The sequence below is a fragment of the Protopterus annectens genome, chromosome 11.part0, assembly GCF_019279795.1.
Source record: "Protopterus annectens isolate FY-2018-M chromosome 11.part0, PAN1.0, whole genome shotgun sequence".
NCBI classification, from domain to species: Eukaryota; Metazoa; Chordata; order Ceratodontiformes; family Protopteridae; genus Protopterus; species Protopterus annectens.
The window spans coordinates 1,049,416,762-1,049,438,144 of NC_056745.1; the positions used below are offsets into that span (position 1 = coordinate 1,049,416,762).

The 21,383-nt window shown below is 36.1% G+C and overlaps 1 protein-coding gene across 1 annotated transcript in view; it reads right to left on the minus strand.

The window, feature by feature from the left end:
* The window catches only part of LOC122815018 (kinesin-like protein KIF21A), a 1,294,913-nt gene that overhangs the window by 932,276 nt on the left and 341,254 nt on the right, over positions 1–21,383 (minus strand). Inside the window, exons 9-10 of the mRNA XM_044087270.1 lie at positions 13,394–13,499; positions 2,698–2,886 (exon numbers count right to left, since the gene is read on the minus strand). Of these exons, the coding sequence (XP_043943205.1) occupies positions 2,698–2,886; positions 13,394–13,499 (295 nt within the window). The remainder of the gene's footprint in view (positions 1–2,697; positions 2,887–13,393; positions 13,500–21,383) is intronic.

The window sequence follows — 21,383 nt, forward strand, 5'->3', positions numbered from 1 at the left end:
AATATTGGATAAGATATTTCAAAGACAAAGTCTAAGGCCTCATTATCAGAATCAGAATAGCATTCCTCTTCTAGGGAAGGTGTTTTCTCTCTCTAATCTCAGAAACTGGAAAAGAAGGTTGAAATGATGGGGGTGGATTTGAATAAGCCCTGCACAAATTTACACCAATTCCCCTATGGACCATTTTGGAAATAGGCCACCAGAGGAGACAGATGGTTTGTCTTTTATGTATGTGTGTGTAGGGGGGGGGTTAAGGCTTATGGCTTTGGGAGAAGACTACTCAGGCTAGATTTCCATAAACAACCCACCAATGTATTCCCTCATCAATACATGGTGTTTGCTTTCCTTATCTCAGACAAGATAAATCATGGCTCTCTTTTCCTAACAACTTCTGCCTGATGTATAGTCTGAATGGATACAAGATGCTCCTGGACCTTAATGGCCTCCTGAGAGGATGTGCTAGAGAGATCAAGAGAGACAAACTGACAGTTTGACACCTGCGTAAAGTCATCAGTATCAAACAGAAAAGATGCAGACATCTAGGATTCATCAGAAACCTCTCTGATCCAAATGTCTACTCAAAAGCATCTGACCTCAAAGATTTTGAGGGAAATGTGTTTGGAGCTGACCACCAACTCTAATGCCTCTAAAGTGAAGAGACTCTGCATAAGCTTACACAATGCAATAAAGTTCAGAAATTTGCCATACAGGTGCATTCCTCATACATCAGCATGTACACTCATGCTACGGACTGAAACTGAAGGAGGTCCAATGAGATTAGTGCTCTACCACCAGCTAGCAAATTCAAACTAAAGGTCAGATATACAGTGTTCCACAGCAGCCTGAAGCTTTGTAGATATGCCAGATGTCCAGTATCCTTGGCAGGAAATGTCCCACATAGTCATGGCTACCATAACAGGGATCTTATTAAGAACATCTTTATCTGCATCTAAAGTACTAGTTAAAGGCAGGGAATTATGGGATCTGAAGGTGACTCCTCATTCTTAAAGATTTAGCTCTTTACTGAATGAATAACTTAATTTATTTGGCTTCAGATGATTCTGCACAGCATGTTTTTCTTTGACTTATTTTAAAGGGATTTAAGGAAGATGTTTCTCTCAGGAAAAAAAAAACATTTAAATGCTTAAGCCTTTTTTAACCTGCTTAGACCTACTCCAGTGCTTATACTCACCAATTACAAACAGGAAGTAAGCACAATGAACATTGTGTGGAAGTATATGGGTTATATTTGCTACTGCAAAACAACTGTATTAATGAATTCTGCCATCAGTTTAGATGGTTAGAAAATAATACTAAACAAAACCAAAAACAATTAGCCAAGATCACTACAGAGTAGAAGATTACTCTAAACAGGGCTCTTCTATAAACTGAAAAGCTGAGAACTGAAGAAACATCAAAGAATAACAGGAAATTAAAAGGGTATATTGTGCCACCTAAAGCAGCACTAAAGTGAGCACAATATCTGCAATATTCCTCAGAGGGAATAATCACTACATACACATACTGAATTTCTGGTTGTGAAAATCGACATAACATATAAGGTGTGCAGATACAATTATGATTTACTGTTAGTGACCTTCCATGAAACTGCACCTTTACCATCTTTATAAACAGCTAGTGGAAACCTCTCTAAATCACTGTTTGCAATTCTGGAGACCTCATTAAAAGGCTAGCTACTGCAGAGAGGATGGGAATAAAATTGTGAATGGTCTTTCTCAGAAAAGACATAAAACAAAACTAAAATATATAGTATGCAAAGTGCTGAGGTAATTAGACATAAAATGGTATGACAGAAAAACTTAAAATACCTAAAAAGAACCACTTTTAAAAAGCTATTAAAAATTGTTAAAATGAGAGAATACTACCTGTGAACATAATATATGTGCGTATGTGTGTATGTATGTGTATATATATATATATATATATATATATATATATATATATATATATATATAGATATATAGATATATAGATATATAGATGTATATATATGTATACACACACACACATATATATATATATATATATATATGTATATATACACACACACACACACACACACACACACACACACACACACACACGTGAAGACAAGAGAACACTACTTGTGAACACAACATGGGTAAGCTCAAACAAGATGCAACAAAATTATTTCACAAAAAAGATGGTGGGTAATTTCTTGAAAAGGAGTAATGGTCAAAAACAGTGATGGAATTAAAGCATGTACTGGACAAACATGATGCCATCCTTACAATGACTGGTGAGTCAAGTTGTTAAACACATGTAACATATAACTTATCCAAAGAACGATTAGCAGGCTAGAAGGGTTATGCAATTCTTTCCTGCCATCATAATCTAGGTCTCTGTCTTCCCAGTTCTGTGACTTCTGAGCTTAATATGCACAGCAGTGCACACACACGTACTCAAACACACACAACAGGTATTCTATGTGACTAAATATTCCTTAAAGAATAGCCAAAATATACCAAACAACAAATCAGAACCTACATTCTCTTCTCTTGCAGTGGTCTTATAAATAAAAACCTATTTAGTCATATGAGGCCACAACCACTGGTCCAAGTATTACAACAAACATTTTTATTAAATTAATGCCAGAAAATAAGCAAGCTATTCTAATACATGCCTAAGATAAGTTACTGCTACTGCTGAGTTTACCTAAGTTTTGAAGGACACGATCTCTTTCCACCTGTGTATCATGAATTTTGTGCTGAAGCATCATTAGTTTTTCTTCATACTGCTGCTTTAGTATGTGCAGTCTTCGCTGGCTGTTTTCTAGTTCATCGATTAGCTTCTGCTTTATAGCAATTTCACATGTTATGTTAGCCAAATCAGCTTGGTAATTTGCTATGAATGGAAAAGAGACAGAAAATATCTCAGTATCATACCACATACTTTTAGTAAATGCAAACAATCAAATAACAACTGCAAACACATTAACACTATTAAGACAAGAAAATAAACAATAGTATATAATCAGAATGAGAGGGCAATGTTGTGAGGCTGGATAGGCAGCAATATGCACAGATATGTAATCAGCTTTTACACAGTGAAGATTTTTGTCTCTTTACCTATAGCTCCCTCAGCCTGATTGTAATCTATTTCATTTCTGATGTTGCAGTACAGATTTTTTTCTTTCACATAATTATGTAAAACTACATTTTGACCTTACCGAAACATTTTTAGACCAGGTCACCCAACTAAGTCAGCCTACAAAGGGTTTATAGATGATGAAGGCATCCCTTTGGATTCCTTGTTAAAATATGTATTACAACAGGAATCTCGTATTAGAGATGTGACAACATTTTAAGTAAATTAACTAAAATGTGCTAATCAATTTACTAGCAGCTACAGTGGATGAATTACGTTTCTTATATACTTCTACAAGATTTCCCCATGGTCTGGAAGCAGTATCATGCATTTTGCACAATACACCTGCAGTACTTTCACTGTGAATTTATTTATTTTTGTTTCACTATTACTTTTTTTTTCAATGAGAAGAGAAATCTTCAAAAAACTGTACAATAGGTAAACACATTGCACCTAATTATGCAAATGACTTTATGTACAAGTCTTGATGCCATCTTCTTTGAATGTCATATTTAGAATTTTATTTTCTATTATGTATGAAATATATTTTACAATTTTCTGCTTCACTTTTACAAAATAATAGTTATGGCTTACCTTTTTAATAAGGAAGTAAATTCCAAATCTATTTCTTTTTTGCATGCATGTTTGTATGGTAAAGTGTGTGCAAACTGTTATTAGTACTACTGAAGATATAGTTCATTTCTTTAACGGTTAACAGCATTCTCCATCCCCTTTCATCTCTAGCACTTTTCTTTAGAAATTATTTGAAGGTAAAGAGAAATTCTACCAGGCTGAGAGACAATAATGTAGCTAATGATCAGATCTTTGACATACTACATATTTGACATCCACCCTAACCCTGGTCTCTCCTCACCCCCAATCCACCACACTTTCCCAAAACCCAGAACAACAACTCAAACAATCTACCTTATATCAAAAACAGCAATACTGACCTAGTCCTAATTAACTTCAAGCTGAGAAGTATTCTTAATAAGCGTCATGGATTCCAGGCTGCCATTACACTCTACTCTCCAGACATTGCTATCGTAACTGAAACCTGGCTTAAGCCACATATTAAAGACCAAGAAATCTTACCCATTTGCTACATCATTATTCATTTTGACAGAACTGAAAAACATGGTAGAGGTGTAGCTATCTTATCCAAAGACACTAATATCCTGGAACAAATCAACTGCACCTCCTCCACATCAAACTAATAGCAGCATGCCTCAAAGTAAACTCCCACAAAACTCTAACCATCACAGCAACTTACCTCCCCATGGAAACAACTTAACCATAATAGAAAACCTCTTGTACTGGATATCCACTAATTTCACGAAAGAAACCATTGTCCTTGGTGACTTAAACCTAGACTGGCTTACATGCTCATCTGAAAACCCCTCTAATTTCATAAATCTCTACAATTTCACCCAAACTATTCATTCCCCAACCTGTATTGATAAACATTCTAACAAGCAGTCCATACTTGACTGGATTCTCATAACTAAATCAATTTCTGGTCACATTGCCAGCTGTCTTCCTAACACTATGCAACAACCTTCATCCTCAGAAAAAAATTTCACAACCCCAACAATATAATTTACAAACTCATTCACAACAAAAATAAACTTCTCTCCTCCTTAATTTAACACTATTCTCCAGCAGTATGACTACAGCCCTCTAAACACCTTCCAGCTTGATCTTGCGGTCCAATATTTCATTGATGCTTTCCTGAATACACTCAATAACTTGGCCCCCATTAAGAAAATTCGTACCAAATCCAAACATATACCATGGTTAACTAGCAGCTCCAAAGCCTTACTAAAACTGTGACAAAGCCTGGTCAACCTACCATCTAACAAAAAACACATCAGACCTGCAAGCATATAAACAACTACAGAACCAAGCTAAAACACAGATTCTACTTGACAAAAAATATTTATTCCTTAAATCCCAGCAGAAGCATATACGGGTCTATATCATGAAAACAAAAAAAGACGAAAACAGCGAACGCATGTTGAGCAACACCAAATGAGTGAAATATCGAATCCAGAAAAAAAACAAAACCAAATGTCTAACTAACTGTTTTATGCAGGGGGGCAAGCCCCCCTGCACCCGCCCACCCCCTACTTAAATATTCCAACCCCAAGATTGCACTACATTAAAGTGAAGGGAAGAATTTCCCTACAGCGATTTCCGTTTACGCACGTGACATTTTCTGTTTTACACCACTTGGTGTCGCCCAAATGGTGTTCGCGGTTTTCATGTTTCGATCGCATGTACACAACCCCTAAAATTTTGACAAATCATTAATCACCTCCTAAAGCCTGGCAAAGCAACCCCCCCCACCAGCACCACTTCAAACACCATAGATAGCCTAGCCTCATAATTCAGCTTGCACTTCATCAACTCAGTAACATCCCTCATACAAAATAACTCCAACGTACCCCCTTAACCATCCCTAATCCCATCAATTCCCTCAACTCTTATTATCTCGCCAATCTAGACTAATTACATCAAAATGCTTCTTACAAAGCTTAAACCCTCATCCCCTGCTGTCTTAGAAGGGATTTTTGACACAGTCATCTGGGTGACCACATTAATGCAGGATTCTAATACTCTCTATGGTTTTATCTACTTATTTTAGTTAATACTTTATAATAATGAAGAATGGAATTAAGCATCTGTAGGTAAAATATTCATATAAAAGTAGTAAGCAGAAGGGAATTAAATCACTACATAAGCATTTTCTATTTTTAACTCCTTAGTTGTTTGGCAAACAATATTAACATGGTCAGTACACAAGACATCTCCACTATGTACTATATCCAATACAAATCTTCCTCTATTAAAATGACTATTGCTAATGCCACATATTCCCCTCACCCTCCAGCAGCATACCTACTTAACAAAAAGAGAAAGAAAGAAAGAAAACAAAAACTTTGCATGTTCCAGTTGCATACAAACCAGTTAAAAGCACATGCCTGGAGATAAGAATACTTTTGTGGAGACACCCAAAGCAGACGTCATATTACACACAACTTTTTTTCTCACTCTGAATGTTACCAAACTCTCCATGCCACAACTGACAAATATGACTACTAAATTATGTTAAACGCTGAAATATAATCATCATTTAATATGTCTGTGATGCTCTCTGTATGAAGCAGAATTTCTGTCCTATTCATGAATTTTAGAACAGTATATAGAGACATAGTTACAGGTGGGTAAGTGGCTTTAGTGAAAAATGTAGTATTGTGGTGAGATTCACTACAATGTACAGTACTGTGTGAGCTGGCGGCATACTTTTTGGGATTTTCCCCAATGTGGTACAACCTCGGAGTTGGTATATGTATATATATATATATATATATATATATATATATATATATATATATATATATATATATATATATATATATATATATATATATTTTTTTCCCCTCCAACAAGCATCTTTATTACATTTTAACATATGGCATAGGCAATCATACATTTATATAAATGAAAAATAAACAACATGACACCATATGTGTTGCAAATAATATACATCACAGACACCATTGAAACAACTGTAGTTGCAAACATTACACATCACTTACAATCTATCCAGACATTGTCAGGTAAGCATTATATGGCTCATTCAAATCCTGCCTCTTAAACCTTGTTTCTGCTCTGCATATATTGTTCCCACAATTCCCATTTTTTCCTATGTAATTTGCTCCCTCCCTTTTCTAAAGATCCCAATTCCAGTTGTTTTTACCTCTGTTAATATATTCACCACTTCTAGAAAAGTTGGTCTATACTTTGACTTCCATTTTCTAGTAATTGCTTTTTTGACAGCCATCATAAGTAGACTCAGCAAGGATTTACTATATCTAGGCAATACTGATTCTTTGTAACCCCCCCAAAAAATCATCTCCCCAGTCAATCCATTCTGCTCACCCAGCATATCTGACAGAGTAGTCTGCAGAGAATCTCAAGTCTGCCAGCTCATTACACTCCAAAAAAAAAAGTTCCCAGCCACCATTTTCTTGCCTGCCACACCTCCAACATTTGCTATTCACCTGAGGAAAAATTCTTTGGAGTATACTTGAGGTATAAAAATACTTATGTAAACTCTTCCAGGCAAAGATCCTAAATCTTCTAGACTTTGTTGTATATTTGGGAGATACACATATATCCTCCCATTGTCTCTTTGTGAGTTGCTTATCCAATCTCTCTTCCCAATCCTGAGTTTCTCTGATTGGTTCTTATAATCATCATGCAATATTTTATATGCTTTACTAATTATTCCTTTAACAGCAGCTTCTGTTCTAGATTCTATTAACTCTACCAGCGCTGGTCTTTGATTCAGGAGCTCCCTATTCCTTTCTCTTTGCTTATACTCTGAAATACATCCTTGATAGGGAAGGCAATCTCTAACCTACAGTCGAAATAAATTATTGCCCTCTTCCCATTCTGTTATCATACCCTTTCTAGTTACTTGCTCCCAATACCATAGTTCCTTTGTTAGTTTTCTCCAATAAATTCCATCCCCCTCTTGCCTATTATCTGTATCCCTTGACCACAATCATCCCTATCGGCAGAATCTCTTTTCTCCATTCTCGTGCTGGTTTGGTTCTTAGAATGTTCCCTGCTATTTTATGAATATGATACTCTGTATGACTTTTGTTTTTCTCCTTAAGAGTCTGCATCCAAAATCCCAATCTTTCCTTATTTCTTGAGCTTCCTCCCTGTGTCAGCATCATTCCTTTCCACTATGAATTTTAGTTTTCTGCCTGTGCTATGTAGAACAGCCTTAAACTGTGTTGCTCTAAAATAGCCCCTCAAACTGGGTAATCCTAGTCTGCCTTGTTCTATTGGAAGAATCATCTTATCCCACTTGACTCTTGCTGTCTTCTCTTGCCAGACAAAATTCTTCAATTCTTTATTTAATTGCTAGCCACAGCTTCTCCTTTGGTTGATAAAACTATGCCTGACCTGTGTATAAGACTACAGGGACAAAAACATTTTAATGGCTTGTATCTTAGTATCCATACCCATATAACAAAGCTTCCAGTTTCTCAATGTTTGTATTACCTTCTGCTTAGTCTCTTCCCACATATCCTTAGCTGTGTGGGTACATCATTTACTGCTATTGCCTTTTGTTTTAGTTTCATTAATTTTATATCCTGAGAAGACTTGAAACCATCTTAAAATGTTCCACAATACTGTAATCTCCCTTTCTGGTTTTGTCATATGTAAAATAATATCATCTGCAAACAGAGACAGCTTTTCCAGACTACCATACCAATTATATCATAGAATTATTGAGTCCCTTATTTTTTTTGCCAGTGGTTCTAAATATAATGCAAACAACAACGTGGAAAGCAGACAACTATGCCTGGTTCCACTAGTCAAGCAGAAATTATCGGCGAGGACCCCACCCACTTTAATTTGCACCTCTGATCCCACATATATTCTTCTAATCAACCTTATAATTGTATCAGGGAAAGCAAATGCTTCCATTGCCCTGCTCATGAAGTCCCAGTCTACTCTCAAATGCTTTCTCTGCATCAAGACCCACCAATAAAAGTGGTACTTTCTTACATTCTGCTTCCCTCTGGATCATCACTGTTCTATTAATATTGTCAAATGTTTCCCTCCCCACCTGAAAACCACAGTGATCCATACATATCAGTTTTGGTATCACTTTTGCCATTCTTTTAGCCATTGTAATCATGGTTTAGTATCAAAATGGGCCTGTATGAAGCTGGATCCAATGACTCTTTACCTTCTTAGGTATTACAATTAGCACTGCCTTCTTCCAGGATGCTGGTACTTCTCCTCCTCTTAAAATACTGTTACCTTCCAGACCTTTAACCGTTTTTTCCTTCCTAACTTCCAAACTTCTACAGGAATACCATCTATTCCTGGAGACTTTCCTGTAGACTGGTTAGACATCACAATTTTATCTAATCTCTCCCTATCCTAACCGTTAGTAATTGAGCCTCTGCATATTTAACCTTGGCATATTTAATTCTTCCATAACTTTCATACAATTTCCAAAATACTTCTAATAGTTCTACAGGGTCTCTTGTTATCTTCCTTGTTATAGACTACCTAAGCTTGGTAACAGCCCTGTCCACTTTCTGTTGCCCGAGTTGCTGTGCTAAAACGTAAAATAGTTGCTTAACAGCAATCTTTCTAAACTTCCGTTTATTATCAACCTTTATTGTCTGTTTAGCATTCTGCAGTTGTTTCTTTTCTTGTTCTGAGAGACTCCCCTTATTTTGCAATACTTTATGATTTGTCATTCCCTCTAAATAATTCTTGCTACTGTTATCCATACTTCCCTTTCTTTTATTTCCACCCTTGTTTTAAACTCCACTTTAATTTTATCCCACTCCCTAGCTATGTTTTCAGAAGAAAATTCTATCTTCTCTACTAGCTCCTGAATTAATTCCAAAACCCATTCCTTGAATTCCTCTCTTTTCAACCAATAGGTGGGAAAGCGCCAGTGTCTCATTTTTATTTCATTACCTAGCGTTATTATTGGTGCATGATCTGAAATAGTTATTGGGTGCGTTTCAAAACCTTCAATTAAATGCACACATTCCTGTGAGATATAAAATCTATTTAGGTTCATAGGTAGGTTACTAGGCTATTGGCCCATGGGCCTACGCAAGCCTAGCCAGCAAGGTTCCATAGCTTACGCCACCCAAGAAAGTTATTTTCCTGTGCTACTGTCCAGCAGAGACACACGAGTGATCCCCGGGGTGTATTTCCTATTTCCCATCCAGTCAAAGATTTTTCTTGGAGTGCTAATGAAGAACTTTGCTTGACATAGATGGGTAGCTTGTTCCAGAGTATAGGAAGTCTCTGGGACAGGAATCTATCCCTCCAGCATGTCCTGTTTATTGTGGTGACAAGGTTTAGGTCCCTAGAGGGTGTAGCTCGGATTGATTGTGATTTCTTTAGGTGTAACATGTCCAACAGCTCTGGGTTTGACATAGCTTTATATGTTAGGCAGAGATCACCTCTGAGTAGGCAATATGCTACAGAGTAAAGCTGGAGTTTTTTGAGGCGGTGAGTAATATATAAATTCACTCCGAACTCCTAGTACTGAATTCACCTCTTACATGCCAAACATTTTCACAAATTTCTTCAAAAATCTACCGTCCTTCGTTATATTTTCCCTTCTAGAACCCCTAGACGCATCTTCACTGTTGCAACCCAAATTCCAGTCTCCACCTATAAGCAATATTCCTTGCTGAAAGCTGATTATTTCCTCCCAGAATTTTCTTAAGCTCCATTATAGCAGTTTTAGGGGGGATGTAAATGATGCTAGTGTAATCCTCCTCCCTAGTCAGTAGCCCCTTAGTAGTATGCATCTTCCATTACTACCTTTTTTCCCTCTTCTATCACTATTGGAGCTCCTCTTCTATCACTACTGGAGCTCCTCTTGCAATTAATATAAGTAATCCTATTTTCCTTTGCCCCCAGATACTCCACTGAATAATCATCCTGAAAACATTTCTTTATCAAATTCACATGTTCAGTTTTTTCAAGATGTGTCTCCTGTGGTATAACTATTAGCACTCTACATTGTTTAATATTGTTCCCTACTCTTGCTTTTTTATATTGATCTGTAAGACCTTTCAGATTGAAAGACATTACAGAAAGCATTTTCTTATGCAGTTATTACCACCTTTTATGTATAACTGCCTTTTTGTTAAAATGGCTACTTTTATGTTACATGCATATACTGTTCGGCAGGTTGGTCTTTTACACAGTTGTTTCTTGTCATAGCCATTAGAGCCTATGCCACATCTTACATAACCTTTTGTTTTTTGAAAGCCTTCAAACAGAGCAAACAAACACCCAAAAAAACCCTCCTAAAATCTATTAACTTAATAATAGCTCATGAAACTATGTACATCTTCAAATATTGAAGTTTTTGCTTCTTAATAAGAATATAAGCTCTAAGTTGATAGCTGCACAGAAAGGCTAAAGTTAACCAAAAAGAAACGTTAGTCATACTAAGATGCATGGCACAGCTTGTGCAACTAGTAAGTGCTATTTGATTTTGTATGTCTTTATAACTCTCCCAGTTGAGAAAACGCTTTCTCCAAACCATTTCTCTATCAAATTATCTTCCAGTGCCATACAAACCAGACACAAAACTGCTAAGGGTACATTGTTTATCAGAAAAAAAGCCTTATAATATTCAATATTCTTTTTCATTTACATGCTGTGTAATAAACTTGTTACTAGATAACGCCTAGGGTTTTAACCCAGTCATTTCCCCCTACAAGTATGGGAAAAAGCACACTGATTTCTCTTTTATCACACTGCCTTAACTAGACCCTTCCACTCTCCCCCATCTCCTCCCCACCTCCTTTTTATTTCCACTGCAGTGCCAGCATTTCTTAAAACTGAACAAGAAAATGAGAGAAGGGTGAAAAAGAAAAAAAAAAGCACCTGTTTATATTATTCCCATTGCATTAACAAATGAAACCCGATTGTTTTCAGAGAACACTATGTCCTAGCTAATTTCTCTGTTCCTCATCTTTTTCTTTTCCCTCAGCCAATCCCCTTTCACCAGACTGTCTCCAGTTTCTATTTATCATATTTGATGTATAGAATTTAAAGGGTTATGGGGACATACACCCCACATGGAGTTATGGGGGAGGCTTTCCTCTCTGCAAAACTGTTGTGTTTTTGCACTGTTTTCAAATCAACAGTTTTGACAGTGTTGTTCTGGAAAATGGGAAGTCAAACAAATGTACTTCAACTGCCTGTAGGTAAACATATATATATATATATATATATATATATATATATATATATATATATGTGTGTGTGTGTGTGTGTGTATACGTGTGCATGTGTGTCTATACTTACACACACACACACACATATATATATATATATATATATATATATATATATATATATATATACTTCTGCGTGCATGTACAAGTATAAATATCTATCTACACATACACACGTATGGGTGTGTGTGTGTGTGTGTGTGTGTGTGTGTGTGTGTGTGTGTGTGTGTGTGTGTGTGTATGGATCTATGTTACATTAATAACTAAAAAAAAAAGTCAACGGTTATCACTGAACAGCCAAGAAAAAATAAAAAACTAGTAACCAGAAGCCACAACCAATTTTATAGAAAACTATATTTTATTTTATAGAAGAATCTATGTTAGATTACTGAAGTTCCGAAATTTTGAAATTCATTTGGCCAAGACCATATGATTGAAGTTTTGGAACTTTGAACATTTAAAAAGAAAATTCTATTTTTAACATTTTTGAGAGGGGGGGGCTCCCCTGCACCCCCACACCCCCTGCTAATTAAACATGCCAACTACAAGATCAAACTACAGTACAGAAAAGGGTAAATTTCCCGAACCACTCTGTACTGCAATTTCCGTTTCAAAACTTCGCTCATATGGTCCCGACTATATGACTTTCAAAGTTTTGAAACTTCGATAATCTGATAGGGACCTGTGTGTGTGTATATATTTTATATTTTATATATATATATATATATATATATATATATATATATATATATATATATATAATCTCTTTTGCCTGAATCGTAGTTCTCTGAATCACAAAATGGCAGAAAAAGTTTGAAAGAAAATTCTTGACTGACAAATTGCAAAGAAGTAGTGATTCACTTATATGTGACTGCAAAGCTAGTATATTTGAGAAAGGAGGGTGTGGAGGTCAAAGTCCCCCATGTGATGGCATGCAGGGGGGTCCTGTTTCACTGCAAAAATGTTTTTTCTATGGAATTTTTGCTCTAATGAAGTAGTTTATGAAATGTGTTTGTATGTCAGCATTGATTTGTCTTTTCTCCACTGTTGTGCTACTATGAAGATATGGGGGTGCAAGGTGACTTGCCCACCTATACAGAGCAAGCTTTTAAGGTATGCTTGGTGTAATGAACTTCTCTCTAATGTGAATCTATGAATTGAGTTTTTAAGCAAAGTTGCTCAATCAGTTGTGACTCACTGAAGTGCGATCAAGTCAAAATAAACTCACTCTCTCTCACTCACTCTATATATGTATATATTAGAATGTTTTATTTTTTTTGTGTGTATACACACACACACACACACACACACACACACACACACACACACATTTGCACACAGATATACACAATGCACACACTGTGGGGGTGATTTTGTCTGCATTCAAAAATTATGAATTAGATATTAGTTAAGCTTAGCAGTGAAACTTAACATTAAACTGTTACCTTTCTCATCAAGTTCCGAATCAGAGTCATCAGTGCTTTCACCAGTTTCCATCTCTTCTTCTTCCTCCTCTTCCTCTTCATGCTCACTGGTTTCCTGACTCTCTCCCTAAAAGGTGTAAGGATAATTTTTCTGTAAGATGTTATGAAATTGAAACTCATAAAGATAAGTATATTTCATCATAACTTTTAGTGTCAAAGTTCCATCATATTTTATGATTCAGTGATTTCTTGGAGGTGTGCTGATGCAAAAACTTGCATTACTAGGGAAAGGATAAAGCAGAAGGAAAAGCGCTGAAAATGTATTGTATCTACATGCTGTGCAGTACAAGTGGAGTGAAAACATCAAAGTTCAAAGAAGAATAAGAAACGTCGACACATCATTCACACATACTTTCTTCTTTTCCACAAACTTTTTTTGTAGATTTCTCAGATATATTGTTCTTGAGTCTTAATTGGTTGCAAAAACACTCTAGTTGTGGATACGATACTTGCCATAGCAGATCATCTTCAAAGATAGTAATATAACAGTAAAATACTAGCATTGCATCTTTATTCCACCTACCATGTCTTCATTTGTCATTTTTGTCAGCAGCAGTCCCTTCTTTCATAAATAGATTTATGTGGTTTCTGTGCCCACAACATGGCATGTTGGTAGGTGCATGAGACAGACCCTAATGCCATCAATGTTAGGTAGTTTCTTCAGTTCATTGAGGCCACAAAGCCCCATAAGGAAATCATGACTATGGCACACTGGAAACCTAAGTAACTAGTAACACTTTAACAAGCAAAGAATAAATAAAAGTATAGTTAAAGACAGTCCTGAGTTGTTATATATAATCCTCCAAGGTTACATACCTTTACTGTTATAAATACCAGTCTACAACTGACCCACAATTATACCATCTTCTTTGAAGCATCATTGCAAGAGTAAATCAAAGCATAAGAGTGCAGCTTCAAGCAATATGGAAATACGCAAGAGAGATGGCCAGTTACAAAATCATCTGTAGCGCAACCATGCCAAAGCATATCCTCTCTCTAGGACTACTCATATACAAGTTTTAGTATTATAAAAGTATATTTAGTGCACAAGGTGACAGCTTATAAAGTATCTTGTGTAAAGCATTTTCTGAAATATGCTTATAATGTTGTAGCTGTCCTAGTAAAATATACTTCAATTTTCTTTAGTAAAGTTTTTTGTATTTGTCATAAAAAAGACAATGCACTGCACCAATCACTTAGTCCCTGTGACTCATGATAGGGCATAACACAACCTGCCCTGCTCTCACGATGTGATATTTTGGAATTCAGACACATTGGTCACAATGGGGAAAGATCTCATTATCATCAGGGCCAGCCTTACGCATAGGCAAACTAACTGATTGCCTAGGACTCCGTAATTTAATTTTTAGAGCAATATTTCATAGCTGTAAATAATAAATACAGGCTGTGTTCTGTATATTTATTTTTTAGATTAACGAAACATTGCTCCTTACTGAAAAGAAAATAAGCCTGTGGTACATTGGACACTCCCGGGGGAGGGGGTGGGGGTGCTCCAGTAGTTACGTTGTTACATGGGATATAAGAATCACTGTAAGATTTTTGTCCCTAACATTCTAGTTCTGTCTTTAGCAATAAAAAACAAGCTGTTTGCTTGTTGTGTTACTGTCTTAACCATTTATCCATGGGACTGTAGCTGTACTTCAAGCCATTTTTAAATTATAATTGTCCTTCGGATGCTTTTCGGACAACTGAAATGCTTCTTGCTACTGATAATGATTCTCTCTCTCTTTTTTTTTTTTTTTATTTTGTTCACCCAGGGAACACTTTCTCCTAATTTACTATGCAGCCCAACCCCTGGTCTAATCATTCAGCATGAAGTATCTCCACTACCAGTTTAGGAACCACTTTTCTGAGTGTAGGTCCTAAGCATCTTTATTTATGAGGAGAACATAACATTGTGTGGATCATTAATTACACAGGAAGCATTTTGCAGCTATTGCAGAAGTGTTAAGTCTAACTTCTCAGATTACAATACATATGCTGCTTTTTTACTGTGGTATTTACAGTTCACATTTTTTTCAAACTTCTGTAAAACTATCACTTGTTTTTAACTGCTTTTGCTGCAGTGAAATGTGTATGCTTTGCTATTTACAGCAGAAGATGCATGTTAACAGTAGTGTCCCTGATTTGAGAACAATACCTTTGATTATTTCTGTCAGACTCTGCAGGCAAATGTTTGAGAACTATGTCATCTGCTGATGTTTCAGCACTAAATTTTACAAATTCATGATGTTGATTTGCATTAATATTCAAACCCCGACTGCGCATATACCTCTCAACTGCCCATGACTTTGCCTCATATTTTTGCTCTCTCTTTCTGGAAAGTTTGGATTTTCTAATAAATTACTGAGGTTTACAGTCAATAACTAATACCACACAGTTTCATTTTCTTATTGTTCAGAAAATGTACACTGATGCAAAACCTATTACTGGGCTAACTTTACTGGGAGTAATTTTCACAAGCTTTCCTTCAGTATGGGCTTTTGCCTCTTTACTTTATGGTCTGTCTAGAATTACTGAGCAAAGAATTTAACAGGTATGCCGCATGCTGTGGCACAAGGTGTTATGGGTCATGACTGGCATCTATTGATGTTGCAGGAGTGTGGTCAGTTAGGGGGTACTGCATTTGCAGTTATTACTGAAACACCAAAGCATTTTTTTTTTTTTAACTGAAACATGCCATTTGTTACATTTGCAGCAAATGGTTTGCTATTGTTTCGTCTTCATCTTAGAGAACATGTTTTTTTCCTCCTTGAAACAGCTTGGGGCAGATTGGAACTGGAGAGGTACCAAACAACCTAGAAGTGAAAAAATATGGGAAAAGACATGAAATAAAGAAAAAGAAGGAAAAGACAACTATTATTTCACCTGTCACCTGTCTTAGACCACTATAAAATATACAACTGTTGACAAGCATGGCCATTTTGTACAAACCTAAAATAATGTATTTTGTACTTTACTAGGTCACTGACTGTAGTGATACTATACATTTTATTTTATAAATATAAAAAGTGCCCTAACAGATTATTTTCCAGATGACATACAAAATTAAAGCTGTAAATAACTAATATGTGAATAAAACTGAAGTACCTGATTTTATTTTTGTCACAGCTTAAGTACAGTAAATTAATACTGACTTTTGAAGTACAAGACATAAAGAACTAGAGTTTTTAGTAGCTCGGTAACAGTAATGAAACATCAGGCTGTTTGACAATGAACTTGCTCAGTTTATAATTAAGCATATGAAGACAATAATGGTACATTCTGCAAATATTATACAACTGGAAATTTTTACCAAACATTAATTTTAAAGTGTATTATCCATTTGCTGCTATTTATTCTTTCAAACCAAAAATAAAACAAATATTTCTTGATGTTATAAAGATTACAAAATTGTTGTTAAACAAATGCTCTAATTCCAGTTAAGCGTTCTACATTAGACCACAACACAACCATGAAAAGTTTAAAAAAAAACAAAAACAAACATACCCACCCCGTGTTCATTTAAACATTGAGAAGTCATGGGAGTACAGACCTTGCAGCATTCAAATACAGGTATAAAGTTGCCTGAAGTAATTATGGACAGAGGTTAAAATTAGGGATATTATTCACAATTCTGTATAGACAGCAATGAGAGGCCTGATGAACGCTGCCAGTGAGTAAGTGTTACTAGTAAAACTGTGTTTACAATAATATTGCTGGCAGTGACCAACCAGATATTTTTCACACTTTTTCTGGCTCTGTGACTTGTGTGGCCGGTTGGGATGAGGGGAATGGTGTTCAGAGATAATTTTTATTAATGTTTTTACAATGCTGGCAATGACTGACCAGATCGTTCGGACAATATTTCTGGCTTTTTGATTTGTCTTGGGATGAGTGGAATGGCATGGTGAGATGCTGATTTGAGTGGGCAGTTGGGATGAGACGATGAGGAAGAATGGTATCACGAGAAGTGGTATTACTGTTTTTACAATAATACTGCCAGTGATCACCCAGATATTTTGGGCAATATTTTTCTGTTCTTGTGACTTCTGTGGAGCATCTTAGATTAGAATACTTTTGATGTGTAGCAACTTGTTTGTGCACACCGTGGAGGTGAAATAATAGTGTGTGTATCAGGTCACTGAAGCACAAATTTTATTTAGCCATTCAAGAATGCCTCAATGACTTGATAGTCACCCAAAATATTACATATCCATTGGATGTTGTAGCTTTCACGGCTGGGTGGGGTTGCGGTTGGTTGGTTGGATGAAAGTAACTGGTTTTCTTGTCTTTGCTCAGTTTAAACAGTCAGTACTTGGCTTTGAAGGACTAGCATGTTTTGTGAGAAGTAAGATGGCCTACTTAACTGTTTACAGACACGCACAAAAAGAGTAGATATAATTGTTGTGGCTGTTTTTCAGTGGAAGAAAATGACTACCTGCCTGCTGCTGTTAGCTTATTATTTTCCCTTGGCAGGACTAATGTGGTTATTTGAAGAAACATGCAATATTTTAGTGCGTTTCAACTGTTTGTTTGGAACAAAAGTCAAATACGTTACACAGTCATCCTCTTTATCAATCGGATGTCTAAATTGCACATGAAAGTGGCTATAACTGCTCGCTGGAGGTTGCCTGGATAAAAGTAACTGACCCTGTTATCAACTGCTCAGTTAAATGGTCATCTCAAAAAAGAGGGAGAAATGCATTACAAAATTCCTAGACCTTCAAAAACGTCTGGGGTCCCCACATGCACCAAGGTTTTATAAGTTGATTTTTACATGGGCTTAGTAATTACCTCTGCCCTGAAAGCCCACCTAGTCTAAAACAGCCCTGCTCATAGGTATACACATGAGGTCAATGTATGAGTGAGGGGACTGGGGGCAATGTCATTACTTCTTTAATTTTCCTCCCAAACCTCAGAGATCACTACATCTTGTACACGACTTGGGACAGTGTAGTCAGTATTTCTTTAACTTTTCACACAAACTTCAGAGGGGAGCACATAAGGCCACTATTGCTTATATACAAGCACTGTATTATCTCTAGAAGTAGCAAGTTGGAAACATTATTATAAACATTTTTTTTTCATTTTCCTCACAAACATCTGATGTATATAAATGTGGCTAACTTTTGGTAAGAGTAAATAAACATGCTAATATATGTCTGATAGCAAATGCTAAAATATATATATATATATATATATATATATATATATATATATATATATACATAGATATATATACACACACACACACACATATAATATATATATATATATATATATATATATATATACATAGATATATGTCTATATTTATTTGCCTCAGTCTGACATTAGAAGAGTGGCTGCCTTTTGGGGGATGAGGAATGAGGAGGCATGCTGTATACAAATGACAGCAGCAGTTTGAAATACGATCGTGGGCATTTCTGCCTTAATTTTAATACAAATTTAATACCAGAGTGGGACCCACAGAAAGTGACTACCTAGTTTGAGTTGGGGGATAATGGACAGGTACTACTCCTAGATACGATAGGATATATGTATCCTCACACACATTTACATTCTCAGATCATATAATGAACTGGTATTTAGTCAGCTTTTGCAGAAAATTTGGATGCTATGTATTTCTTCCTAGAATTTATTCAATACACACGATTTTTGTTCAAGCCATCACTGGATCAAACGGTTGGGGGGGGGGGGCTCTAAAACGCACTTCAGAGAATCTGCAACTCCATTGCTTCTGGGATCCTAGCAGCCTCCAGTCCCCCAGACCACCAGCTTAATTTGGTTACTACAAATTAGTCTTGGTTAGTTAGGATGTACTGAAAGGATGCAAAAAAAATACCAAAGTTGAATAAGACTAAATTTCTTTCTTTGATCATGTCTTTTTTTTTCAATCAACTCTAAAACGCACTTCCGAGCATCTACAACTGCCTCAATTACTAGAGTGTATTCTTGCTTGCACAGAATATATTGAATAAAGGACTTCCAAGATGGCTGTACAGTGAGTAACAGCTTGTTTCTAGCTCTCCCAGTGTGAAAACAGAACCTCAACAGAGAAGACCAGTTGACTTGTGTTTATGGGTAAATTTCAGTAACTGGCTAGTAGGTGCACTGCCTGGATGCCAGGAATAAGGAAATACAGAAGACCTGGAAAAAAATCAGCTTCAAAAAGTGATGAAGAAACACTGACTGGGGAGTGTTCTGCAGCTGTTCAGCAAAAAGCAATGCAACCTTCAGACATGACTTCCAATAACCTACAGGAAGATACAGACCTGGTTAAACTAAACTAAACACTGATGGACTATATCAACACAAACAACAAAAGGCTGGAAAAAATGGAAGATGCTTTAAACAGATATTTGGATGAGAAGATAAAGCTGCAAAAATCAGAGGTTGAAATAAAGAAAAGGCTGGCTGAATACGAAACTGCTCAGGAAGAGATGTTTCAAAAAATATATAATTTAGAGGACAGAGCCTATAGGGAAAACCTGAGATTTTCAGCTACACAAGAGAAGCCGTAAGCAACAGACTGCATTCATTTTATGAAAGCAAAAATAAGCAACTGGACTGGTATTCCACAGCAGGAGTTGTTAGTTGAAAGTGCACATTGTGTGCATGCTCCAAACCTAGCTACAAGAAAGCAACCTAGACCTTTAATAGTAAAGATGCAATCCTACCAGCAGAATGAGTTGATTCTGACAAAACTGTGGCTGAAGGACAAAACACTAAAAGTGGGAGACAGCAGAGTGCTTGTGGAGAATGACTACTCGTACACCAGGCAGAAGAGGAGTAACTTCATTCCACTATTCAGGGAATTTTGTGACACAGATTTGAGATTCAAACTGCTGTATCGAGCTGTCTTTAATGTATTCTTCCCTGGAGAAACAAAATCATTTTTTGATGAAGTGCATGCTATGGAGGAAATACAAAAGTTTGTCCAACAAAAAGTGAGCTGTGAGATGGGGAGATTCAGATTCTTGTTCTTCTAGTAAAGAGGACCACAGAGAGACTGTACCTGTGAAACCTTTTCCAGTATTTCAACTGAAAATGCTAGAGAAAAAGAAAGGAGCAAGAGAGTTAACTAGAGGAATCGAGAGTACATTGGAAATGAAGCAGAGATGGGATTTGGGTGATGGAGAAGAACAGTAATAAAAAACAGTGACTTATTGTGGAATTACATTGCAATAATTATGTTTGTGAAACATGACAGAAGAAAATCTGGTAATACTAGACTTTTTTAAAATGTCTTGGATTTGTGAGGGACTCTAAAGTATATGCCCTACTTCATATCATTAATGTTTAGAAAAAAATGCTTTTTTGAGGGGAAGAGAGGGGAGAAAGCTAACTAAGTAAAGAAAACATTTTCTTTCTTAACAGTACTGTTTTTGAGATGTATGGTTTTCTTTGCACACTATTTGTAAGTGTAATGGGGATTGTAAACAGGTGCTGTTTTTCTTTTCTCCCCTCTTCTCTCTTCTTGTACAGTTTTGAGAAATATGGGCAATGCAATGCAAAAAAAAAGCCTGGTTAAAAAGGCATGACAAAGTTAAAATTAATGTGCTTTTTTCATTCTTGCATAGGAAAATGATCGATTAGTTTTAAGAGAGAGCAAGTAAATGAAAAAGAATATTAAATATTATGAGGCTTTTTTCTAGCAAATGCATATATAATTTGTAGCAATTCTGTAGCTGGTCTTCAGGTTTTCATGGAAACAATCTGAAAAAGAGAAACTGGCTGTCTGGTTCTCATGTCTCTGTGCAGACAATATGATAGAGAAACTGGAGACAGTCTGGTGGAAGGGGATTGGTTGAGGGAAAAGAAAAGAGAAACTGGCTAGGACATAATGTTCTCTGAAAGCAATCAGTGCTTTAAAGATGAGATGAAACTAATTAGACTTGAAGTAAAGTTTTCTCAGTTTTTTTTTTTTAATGCAGTGAAGATACTA